Source organism: Lolium rigidum, chromosome 5 (assembly GCF_022539505.1).
Source record: "Lolium rigidum isolate FL_2022 chromosome 5, APGP_CSIRO_Lrig_0.1, whole genome shotgun sequence".
NCBI classification, from domain to species: Eukaryota; Viridiplantae; Streptophyta; class Magnoliopsida; order Poales; family Poaceae; genus Lolium; species Lolium rigidum.
In genome coordinates, this window is record NC_061512.1 from 109,042,602 (window position 1) to 109,053,788 (window position 11,187).

General features: G+C 48.7%; 1 protein-coding gene and 1 pseudogene across 1 annotated transcript; one reads left to right on the top strand and one right to left on the bottom strand.

Moving 5' to 3' along the window:
• The first annotated feature begins 127 nt into the window (after nt 1-127).
• On the top strand, nt 128-3,260 carry LOC124657961 (annotated as a pseudogene).
• Nucleotides 3,261-3,762: 502 nt separating this feature from the next.
• Nucleotides 3,763-6,094, bottom strand: LOC124654298 (probable galacturonosyltransferase 10). Its single transcript, XM_047193313.1, has 2 exons — nt 5,834-6,094; nt 3,763-5,633 (listed from the first exon to the last, which is right to left on the bottom strand). Exons 1-2 carry the CDS (start codon nt 6,077-6,079, stop codon nt 4,185-4,187), a joined length of 1,695 nt encoding a protein of 564 aa, XP_047049269.1. The 5' UTR covers nt 6,080-6,094; the 3' UTR covers nt 3,763-4,184.
• Between the last annotated feature and the right edge of the window lie 5,093 nt (nt 6,095-11,187).

Sequence of the window (11,187 nt, forward strand, 5' to 3'; positions counted from 1 at the left end):
TTACTTCATTTTCCTGGTCAAAGATAAGTATTATTGTGTTTTTTTTGTCATTACGACGAGTTTGCAGCTTTCGCTTAGATATGTAATGTACCTATTTGTCCATACAGAAGTACAGAACGAAGAGCATAAACATGGTAGCGTACAGCGTATGACAGCTGTGGCTCAGCTCTATGAAAAAACTTCTGATCAGAGATATCTTCACTGTGAGACCAGATGCAAATGCAAGCAACACAGTTACTGCTAATGTCATACGAGGCACTAACAAAAGTCAAAGGGAACCAAACTTTACACTCCGACCTCCCTGAGGCCAAAATAAATCAAGCCATCAAGATTCAAGAGCATGTGCCTCACCTTGGGGTAAGTGAAACATCCCAGAGTCTTGTTCCTCCGTTCCTAAGCAAGTTACTTTTCCTTTCCAGAATGTAAGCTACCAAAAAGAAGGTCAAGTTCCTTCACACTACTGCCACAGCTGTTTGTCACAGTCTGCAATAAACAGAGCAAGACTGGAGATCCTCGATGGGTGCTAGTCAGAGGGTGCACACGAAAATGGAGATGGATGCAGGTAAGCACAAACCAAGAGGCTACACAATGAGCAGCACCAAGAGGCTCCCCTATCTGCTGCTGCTGCTGATGGCCATCGGCGCTGCCACGCTGAGCGTCGGCGTCCTGCACAAGATGAGGGAGCGGCGTGTCTTCTCCATCCTCCTCCAGGAACGCGAGCAGCAGCTCATGTCACTCCAAGCCCTCCTCGAGGTACGGATATGGTTTCTGGCATGCCATGCATCAGAATTATTTTGCTAACTTCGATGTGCTTGTTTAGTTACAGAAACTAAGAATAGTTTTACTGCCAGTAGATTATGATTGCCCCACTTTAGTGATTTATCACCTGAACTCCGAAGTGCTCTATGCATCTAACCAACAATCAATTCACTCCTCTTGTTCACTAATGGGGCTCATGGAACACTGAGAATTGGTCACTCCATTGAAGAGGTGGGCTTGAGGATCTGTCATCGCATACATGTGGTCCTAGGACACGCATGCCTATGCAACATCGAGCCAAACATCCTCAAGTGCTAATATTTGCAGATCCAAATAACTAATATCTCTGGGCTAATGAATATAATTCTCATCATCAGTAGATGAAAGTCTTGCATTAGAAATCAACATCGATGTTCAATTTATGATGTTCAGAGATTATACAAGTACCAAACATAGTTCAGCCTCCCTATAGGACATATGCTATACTCTCATGACATGTAGCTTCTGCAGATACTCAAAAAGCCAACTAACAGAAGTACCGATAGAACACGACTGCATTCACAAAAGATATCTGTAATCCATCATGCAATAATAGCTATCAATCTTGCAAAAGACTTCCATTCCGTACTAAACAGCCTTTGCACAGAACCTTGAGCTGGAGGTATCATATGAGAGCATCACATCGATCTAAGCATATACGATTTAATTGAATGTCTTCTTGATTTACCACCTAAGGCTAGCTATGAGAAGGATATTCATTTGTGGATCATAGATACTCCCATAGTTGCAGCACTAGCATGTGCAGAGCATAAACTATCTGCTTATTACGTTAGTGACTTAGTGTGCTCTATAGATAACTTATTTGGTTTGTTCACAAACCTGATTTTCAAAGTCAACAATATCTCATTAGCCAAATATTGTTATTTTACTTGAACAGAACGAAAAGGAAATTAGTAAAGAGATGAGGAGAAAAGTGGATGAACTGCAAGCTAAAACGTCTATCCTGAGTATTGAGAGGACAGAACTGAAAAACAAGGTCATGAATTCAGAAACAACCACCACGTACCTCACCAATACTCAGAAAGAACTGGAGGCAGCTCTTGTGGAGAAAGAGAACCATATCAACCAAATGAAAGAGATTGTAGCTACTTCAGGCCCTGACCAGATGGTAGCTATAAAGGAACTCCTGCAAAGAAAAGAAGCTGAGCTTGAAGAGATCAAGACCAAGTTCCAGGACACCAAGATACCAGATACAGAAGTCAGTGGCAATGCTGTGTTAGGCACAAATAATGAAGATGCAGCTTCTGAAACTGTAGCACTTGACAATTCTGCACGGTCTGGTGATACCAAACCTGCTCCAACAGAAGAACATCAGTTCTATAACACTACTGCATCAGAGAGCAACTACCAAGATGTAAATCCTGATACCGTGACACTTGAGGAAAAGGCAAACTCCAGTGATTCCATACCTGCTCCAGTAGAAGAACTGCATTCCTACAACACCACTGCATCCGAGAGCAGCCTCCAAGATGAGAGGATAATTGATGGCACGAACAGCAAAGATGTAACTCCTGAGACTGTTGTGCTCGAGGAAAAGACAAACCCCAGTGGTTCCATACCTGCTCAAGCAGAAGAACTGCAATCCTACAACACCACTGCATCCGAGAGCAACCACCAAGAAGATAGTTCCTCAGAAGAACAGTTTGTAAAGTTCACAACTAACTTTGAAGATGATGCATTACAAGCAAAAGCAGGTGATACCAATCAAGGAGATTCAGATGCCCCTCCAAATGATGTGTTACAAGAGAAAACAGGTGATGCAAATCTAGAAGATTCAGATGCCCCTCCAAATGATGTGTTACAAGAGAAAACAGGTGATGCCAATCAAGACGATTCAGATGCCCCTCCAAAGGGAACACATTTAGAGGAATCTGAGCTTCATCATTTGGCAAGCAGTCAAGACGTCAGCAAAGAAGAACAGGATGGTGCAAGAAAATTGGAGGACACCACAAGGCGAGGTCAGCAACCGCAGCAGCGGGAATAAGCTGCTTGAGAAAGAAGACAGCAAAGTTGATAGAGAACCAGAGAAAGAAATCAACCCTGATGGTGACTCGAAGATCTCAAAAGATAGCTTGAGTGAAGCCAACCAAGATATAACACCAGTTGTCGAAAGTGTGTCTGTTCCTGCAGATGTAAACCCCAGCATGCCCAGACATAATGATGAAACAAAGGAAACAAGTAGGAGGCACAGGAAGAGGAAGTCCAGATCCAAAAGGAAGAAGAGGGCCAATGTTGCTGCCAGCAATGTTGATGGAGAAGTCACCAAAGAGAGGTAGATGCTACAGCGAAGTCATGAATGAACTGCTTGGATTTAGAAAATCACTGCAGTACAGTCATGGAAGGTACAGAAGGGCAGACTTGCAAAAGCATTGTTCAAGAGGCAAAACATAGATCATTGTCATATTCTGAATAGGCTCCAAAAAGAAAATTGTAAAAATAATAGTACGCAACTATAGTTATCGATTTGTAGCTGATGGCAGCATAAATAATTTTTCCTGGATTGTGAACTTAATAGTACACTGTGTTACACTTTATTCCTGTTAACACCAACCTGCATGGTAGCTCTTTACAAAGTTCTTCTGGCACTGAATTTCTACATAAGGTTTACTATTAACTATTATGCATGGTTACTGCAATCACATGCGGTGAAGGCATGAGGACCATGTTTGCCACCGGCACAAGTACATAGCAGCTGCACAAGCATAAATAACATATGAATTACAGTACTAACAGATCTCATTTTCACAGCAAGCATGGGTCTACACCGTGCAAATAAGCTTTATTAGCTTTACGACAATAATACATCTGAAGATAAATAATCGAACTGAAAAAGATATGTAGAGCAGTAATGTGCAACTATGAATAAACATAAATAACCGTACTGAAAATGATATAGCAAGACAATAATACATCTGAAGATGTATGAATAACCAGAAAAGGTTGAGTTGGCTGAACATCCAATAAATATGTATCTCAAAACTTGTTGTAACACATCAAGAATTTTGAATCAATTCTACAATTATGTCCTTCCTTCTGTCTCACAAAACTAATCAAAATGGAAAAAATACATTGTGGTTGCAAGCTATGAATGTACGTAATCGGTGATGTTGTTCAAGTAGCAACCTACTGAATGACAATCTTAGTTCTTCTGCTGTTTACCTGTGGCCAGTCATATTTATGATCACTGTACTTCATCAACTTCACATGCTAAGCATACACAGCTGTCCATGTTTAATGGGAGGCTGTAACTTGTGAGCACAGACAATCAGTTCCACCAAAACGGTTGCGTGTGATTGTCCTAGTTACAAATCTGAAGCATGTCCATCAAAAAGGTCACAAAATTTCAAACATTTGATACACATTAATCAGTGCATGAAACACTGTTGAAGCAGAGGGTGTGAATAATCCACATAGTTGTCCCAAAAGCCCTTGTACTTCTCCATCCCAATTTTCAGCCATGGCTTCATATTTCCGTTGTAATGCAATACTGCACCTTCCTTAATAGTAGCAGGATCAACGGTTGTATAGCCTAACCCCAACACGTGCCATTTTGGGTCCAATGCTTCAACCAAGCCATAGAAAGCAAGAAGCCCGGGAGGTAGAGACCCAAGCTTCCATAGGGTATGATCAGCATTGCGCTCTTGCCAATAATGATATATCCCTGTGACATTCTTGTTCCTCCATTCAACAAGATCAAGCACATTCATGCCAAATGCCCAGCCGCAAGCATCAGGATCGAAATGAGCACGGATTAGAGGATGAGAATGATTGAGATACTTATGAAATCTGTGGAACGTCTCCATGCAAGTTTCAACTGCCCCCATAACGTTGCCGTTGAGGTTGATTGTAAACAAGTCTGATAGGTCCCTTTGAACAACAATGTCATCATCAAGAAATACCACCTTGCGGAGTTCCGGATAGATTTCTGGGATGTAAAACCTCAGGTGGTTGAGCATTGACAAGTACTTTGGGTTTCTGAATTTGATTGGTGTTCCGCGATTACCACTGCCAGAGAAGTAGAAATTCTGCGTGGCAGCATCCTGGAGCTGTTTAAGAACAGGGACATACGAGGCGTTTAGCCAGGTGAAGTCCTCCACCTTCTGTATCTCCACGATGGCCCCTCCGTAATCGTTCATGGCAAACCAGGCCTTCATCGGAGCATAGTTCACCTCGTCGGTCACTAGATGGAAAACATTCTTCTCAGGGTGCTTTGAATTCAGAGTCGTGGAATTGACGACAACAGAGACAGCAATGATGTTGTCCGAGAAAACACAGTAATGATAGAGGCTGTTATCCCTCATGTTGCTCTGCACTGCCGGGCTCCTATCTGAGAACTTCCTCTGAAGCTCTGGACTCTTGAACCACTCCATGGTTAGCCGGACACCAAGGCAGTAAAGCCCCTTTGGGAGCTCCTCAGCGGCAATCTGCCCATACTTTGTGCTCTTGTCCGCCTCAGCTTTCGACTTCTCCTCCAAGGACTGAATCTGCCCCTTCAACTTCATGATGGTGACGGAGCTGTCGTACCGGAACTGCTGCGCCTGGAAGAAGAGCATGGCCATGTCCCTGATCGCCTTCTCCGCGTCCTCCTTCTTGACCGTGCCACCGTGGGCCGCAGCGTGCGCGAGGATGCTCTGCTCCCGCCGCACCTGCGCGCTCAGCTCCGCCACGAACTGCAGGTTGTTGGCCTCTTTCGCGGCCACGATGTAGGTCTTTGCGAGGGAAATCTGGTCCATGAGCTGACGGGAGAACGAGTGCGCGCTCAGCATTTCGTCCGTCATGTTGTGCGCATCCGTGATGCCGTCCAGGTAAGATCTCTGCACATCGGAAGTTCGCAACTTTTAGAGGCTAGTCTAGCATTCACGATCTTCTTAGTAGTCAAGTTAGCAAATTCAGCAGTTATGATAACTAGCAACTGCAGTTTGATCGTTCCAGGCCAGATGAGGCAACAGTTCACGAAATGCGACACCGCAACTAATCGGCGTTCATGGGAGTGACAGAAGGCGGCGCGGGTTACCTGGCGGAGAAGAGGGGACGAGACCGTGGTGCCGGATCGCGCCGAGTCGGTGGACGGCGGGGAGGAGGGGTCGGGGGAGCCGGCGAGGCCGAGGAGGAGGAGGACGCAGGCGAGGGCCAGGACGAGCGAGAGGCCGAGGCGGACCCAGAGCGGGCGCTGCTGCCACCGCCGCCTGAAGGACGGCCGGCGCTGGTCCAGGAACGGCCGCCGCCTCGCCGGGTCGAGGAGGCCCGCCGGCCGCACCATTACCACGCCGGCTCCGGCTGCTGGGAGGGCGGCGCGGCGCCGGTGGGGGCGGCGACGAGATCTGGGCGGCGCGACGCGTCGGCTGTCGCGAAAAAACTTTACTTTGTTGTCGTCGCGCCCTTCAGATCTCACACGGCCCGGCACCACGAAGGCGGGCAGCTCCGTGTTCCCTTTGCTTGACTGCGCTGCGACTGATTGATTTGCTTCCTCGTCTTATTGGCAGATGAGATCCATTGCGGTAAGTTCCTGTTCGACAGTAAATTTCCTGGTTCACCGCGGCGCTCTATCCATGTAAGAGCAGCTCTAGTTTGAACAGACTCTGTAAAAACGCGTGTAAAAGAATTTAAATGGTCTGAAAAATCAGAATCCCAACCTTTTTTTATAAAAAATAATAGTATATTAATATCGAGAAGATACCAATTTTTTTTTGAACAAGATAGGGTCAAAAGACCCTAGAAGCTGCTAGTATGGACTAAGTGGCGATTACAATTTGCAGAAAACCCCCTACATATCAGGGATTTCTGGATAAGGAGAGAGTTTTTACTGAAAAGAATGAGGAAAAAGCAATCCGGTGCTTCGTGCTCAACACCACCAGTGCAGCAAATCGCCATCGAGTTGCTCCGCCACCGAACAGACACCGGCGCCGGGGACAAACCACTTGGTCCGGCGTCGTGGCAGGAGCTAAAGAGAAGATACCAATTACACATCCTCATTCCTCCCAACCTATAGAATCCAGGGTTGCGCAGGTGAATTGGCGTTACCCTGTATCGTGCATCGAGTTTGGCGGAAGGGAACATTCAGCGCCAGCCTTTCCCGCTTTCCTGCCGCAGCGACATCTCCCCCCCCCCCGCGTACCTCTAGCCTCTAGCCTCTCCTCGCCCACCCTAGCGCCGCCATGGACTCCTCCTAGCCACCGACGATCATTGGTTAGGTCGGGCTAGCCCAATCGACCCCGCCCACTCCCGCAACTTACGCCCTACCTACCCTTGTCGGCTCGCTCGTGATCGTGCCCATGGCCGCCTCCGGCAACATCAAACGCAAGCGGGGAGGCAACCACGTCGTCTAGTGTGGCACTGTCGTCGCGCCCTCGGTGAACATGCTCAAAGTTTGTCCATGGCCGCTCTTGTGGCGTCATCGAAGAAGAAGATAGCCGCGAAGACCGCATCAGCTTCGAAGAACAAGCTGGCCAGAAAGGCTGCTCCTACAGGCGGGATGCACGCTCCAGCCCCCAATCTCACTGATGCCCACCAAGTGTCCGTCGATTCACTTGCAAGGTATGAATCTCTTTGATGGTTTCAATTACTTTAAGGTTTGGAGCTCATATGGGAGTTTCGATTTTGCACATTGTAGTTTGGACATCAATGAAGTGTCGAACTCCTTTGTGAGCTTGTTGAACGATAATACGGTTGACCCTAACAAACGTCGCTCGAAGATTTCGAAACCTACATGGATGAGGGTGAGGCGATGATGAGGGGTTGGAGACGATAGAGGAGGGGGTGTTCGATTCCTCGTAGCCAACTCAATGTAAGAGGACCATGAATCACCGATGTGGAAGATGCCGCATTGATCATCACATGGGAGAGTGTGTGACTCGATGACGTGGCCACCACCGATCAAGCCGTGAATAGGTATTAGCAAATGACCGATGATAAGTTTTTCATTTCATGCCTCGGCTTGCTTCCACGTTGCCGCACACCAATATATCACTCCAAGGGCATTGGGACGTGATTAAAGCCTCTTGTAACAGTTGGAGTGGGATGTATGAAGCAAGTGAGAAATGGCCCTCCAAGTGGTTGTACCATTGATGATTATGTGAGTTCATTGTGCATTGTTCCATTTTTTTATTTTTCCATCAATTATGCATTTGCTAGCGGAATTCCGCGCGCGGGCTACAGCCGAAGAGACATGGCAAACGTCTAGAAGGGAAGCCCGCGGGCCTTTAAAACCTGTTTACCGAGCCTTTATCATGTTTTTGAAGGCCGCCTTACTAGGGGCCAGCTGCTCTAAAGTCCTTCCCCCGATCACCACACCACAACGCGCCACCGTCCGCTTCCCCTCCTGCCCCTATTGCTGCGCTGCCTTGCACCATTGATGATTGTGTGAGTTCATTGTGCATTGTTTCATTTTTATTTTTCCATCAATTATTGCATTTGCTTGTGGTGCATTCCAAATACTTGTGCATTGTTTTGTATATGTAGGATAAAACTGCAATGGAAAGATACAAGCAAATGCCATCTTCCAAATATAAGTCGTTCGTACTACAACGTCGTTGGACATTGTTAGAGAATAGTGAGAAGTGGAAGTTGAGAGAGCAAGAAGATCCACCGAAGAGGGGGCATTTTTTGCAATTGGATGATGATGATGATGTGCTCTTAGGAGGAAGAAACAAGGGAAGACCCAATGAATATAAGAAGGCAAAGTAGAAGCTCAAGAAGCTTGTCGTGGAATCAAGTTTGAAGGACAAAAAATGATGGCATGATGAAATCCAAGGAGAATTTGGCGCACAAAACATTGAAGGCAAAGATGCTCATGATGGAGAAGAAAAATGAATAGAAACAAGCAAGGTGAATAGAAGCAAGCAAGGTGGTGGCGGCGATGGAGGTGATGATGGCGGTATTGTTCGTGATCATCCGGTGAGTGGCGATGCCTCCGGTGTGCTTAGCTAGGCTGACAATGCTTGATCTTTGGATCCTTCGATGTGGTGTCGATCATTTTGGCTGGACGAGGAGTGCACGTGCTTGTGATTCATTGCACACATTATCAATCATTTGACTGTTTAAAACTAGAGAAATTTTGCTAGAAAACACCCTTATTTTCCAGCATTTGCTGAAACACAGTATCCGATTGTGTTAGGTACCATTACAACTTTGTGGTAGTCTTTTCCTTTTTAACCATGGGTGTGTTCCGATAAATTTACCATAAATTTGTAATGATACTTGGCAAAAAGTACAATTAAACGACGTGTTTCAGCAAATGTCGGCACATAAGGTATCCTCTAGCAAATTTTTTCCTTAACTATTCCCATTGTCTCCAAATTTTTTTTTTGAGGGCTCCCATTGGCCCCATTTTTTTTTTGAGAGTTTCCCATTATCGCCAGTTATCAGAAGTTGTTGGAGACTATTCTAAGGGCATCTCCAACCGGGCGACCCATCCCGCGTCCGCGCGTCCGGATGGGTCGAAACGGACAAAACCGCGGCCCAGCGCGCGGACCCATCCCTAAAACGGATGGCCGCGGCGTCCGGGACGACCCAAACCCGGCCCAAATCTTGGACGAGTTTGCGTGGCCGTGGACGCGAAAGGCTGGTCGCTCGCGTCCTCCCTTGTCCGCCCCTGGCCCGCCTGGTCCGCCTCCCAAAACAGAAAACACTCCACCGTACTCCCAAAACCTAGAGATGGCCGACGAAGCGACCGCCGCCGCCACCGCCACCACCGCCACCATCGGAGAGGAGGCACCCGCGACCGTTGCCGCTCCTGCCGTGGAGGCGGCTCCTGAACTGGCGGAGGCCGAGCTCCCCCCCGGGCCGCCGACGAAGAAGGCGAAGGCCGACGTCACCCCGGAGCAGAGGAAGCTCGAGAGCAAGAAGAGGGCCGACCGCCGCAGGGCGCTCGACCAACGGAAGAGGGAAACCGCTGCCGAGGTGGAGCGGCAGCGGGCGGCGGAGCAGCTTCTCCAACTCAAGACGGAGGCGAAGAGCACTCTCCTTCAAGAGCAGCGAGGCCATGCTATTTTACGGCCACCCGGCGCTCGGCCGGCACATGATCATCCCCGGCACCGGCGCGGCCTCGGTGGGGAGCTCGGCCTCCTCCGTGACCCGGCCCCTTCCTCCAAGGTCAACTGCCCCACCGACCGCCCTATTTGGGCACGAAATGGGGGCGCATGGGCGGCACGCGTACCGGTCCACGGGATGGGTCACCGGAGGTGGGCGAGTCCAAGACGGGGCCGTCACCTTCGTCCATTGACCTCGAACCGTGCGCCGGCGAACTCCAAAGGCCCCAAGAACCCGGGAGCAGCTGCGACGTCCGGTGCACGCAACCTGTTCGACGATCCGCTCGGCCGCGCGCGCGCAGCCACCGTCCACCGTGCGAGGCCCCTCCGTCTTTCGCGCGGACAATGCCGACGACCCCGCCATATCCTTCGACACAAGCAGGCTCCCCAGCCACCTCCCATTGACACACGGAGAGGACACAACCGCCCGTCCCGGCAGCGATAAACATTGAGGAGGAGCCATTGTTCGGTGAGGGCCTCACACAAGCCGCAGCTGCACAAGCTCGAGGTCGCCGTGTAAGCAAACGAACCGCCAACTACACGGAGAAGGAGGACAAGGTGCTCGTCGATGGATGGTTGACCATCGGGCAAGATGCGTTGACGGGTGCCGAGCAGAAGGGGTCCGCATTCTGGCGCCGGATCTATGAATACTTCCATGAACATCACAAATATGGACAGGAGCCATTTGAGAGCGACCGCAGCGAAATATCGCTCCAAAAGAGGTGGGGAGAAATTCAAACGGAATGCAACAAGTTCCACGCGGCGTATGAGCACGCGAGGCGGCTCCCCGTTAGTGGCATGGGTGTGAAGGACTTGGTATGATTCTTAACCTCAACTTATTCATCCGATGTTTGCACATATGTTTATCGTTGTTGTCTCGCTTTGCTTTAGGTGTGGCGAGCTTTGGAATTCTACAAAGCCAACAATGGAGAGAAGACCTTTGCCTTCCCTCATTGTTGGAAGGAACTCCACGGCACCCCCAAGTTCCGGGAGGGGTACGAGGGCTACATGGCGACCTTGATCGGCAACAATCCCGCCAAAGATGCCACGGTCATTGACCTTGATGGTGGGCAGCCTTGCGGTAGCTCCGCTTCTCGTGCAAGTCGTCCACGCGACCACAAGTCAACCAAAGCCGACATGAAGCGTGATGCGTCGTCCATGCTATTGTATGGCACTTTGAAGGAGATGCATGCGGACAGAGAGGTGTCCACGGACAAGAGGGATGAGAGGAGGCGCCGGGAGAAAGAAGAGGACAGGAAGAAATTCTTTGATGTCCAGCGAAGAAGCTTGAGATTGAAGAGGTCAAGGCCAAGACCAAAGCTAAAGAACTTGAGCTCAAAGA

What these genes read in the sequence shown, in the direction of transcription:
- LOC124654298 (XM_047193313.1), bottom strand. Translation starts at nt 6,079, where the DNA reads ATGGTGCGGCCGGCGGGCCTCCTCGACCCGGCGAGGCGGCGGCCGTTC. An exon ending in CGTCCCCTCTTCTCCGCCAG is followed by an intron (nt 5,634 to 5,833) that starts GTAACCCGCGCC and finishes TCCGATGTGCAG; the next exon opens with AGATCTTACCTGGACGGCAT.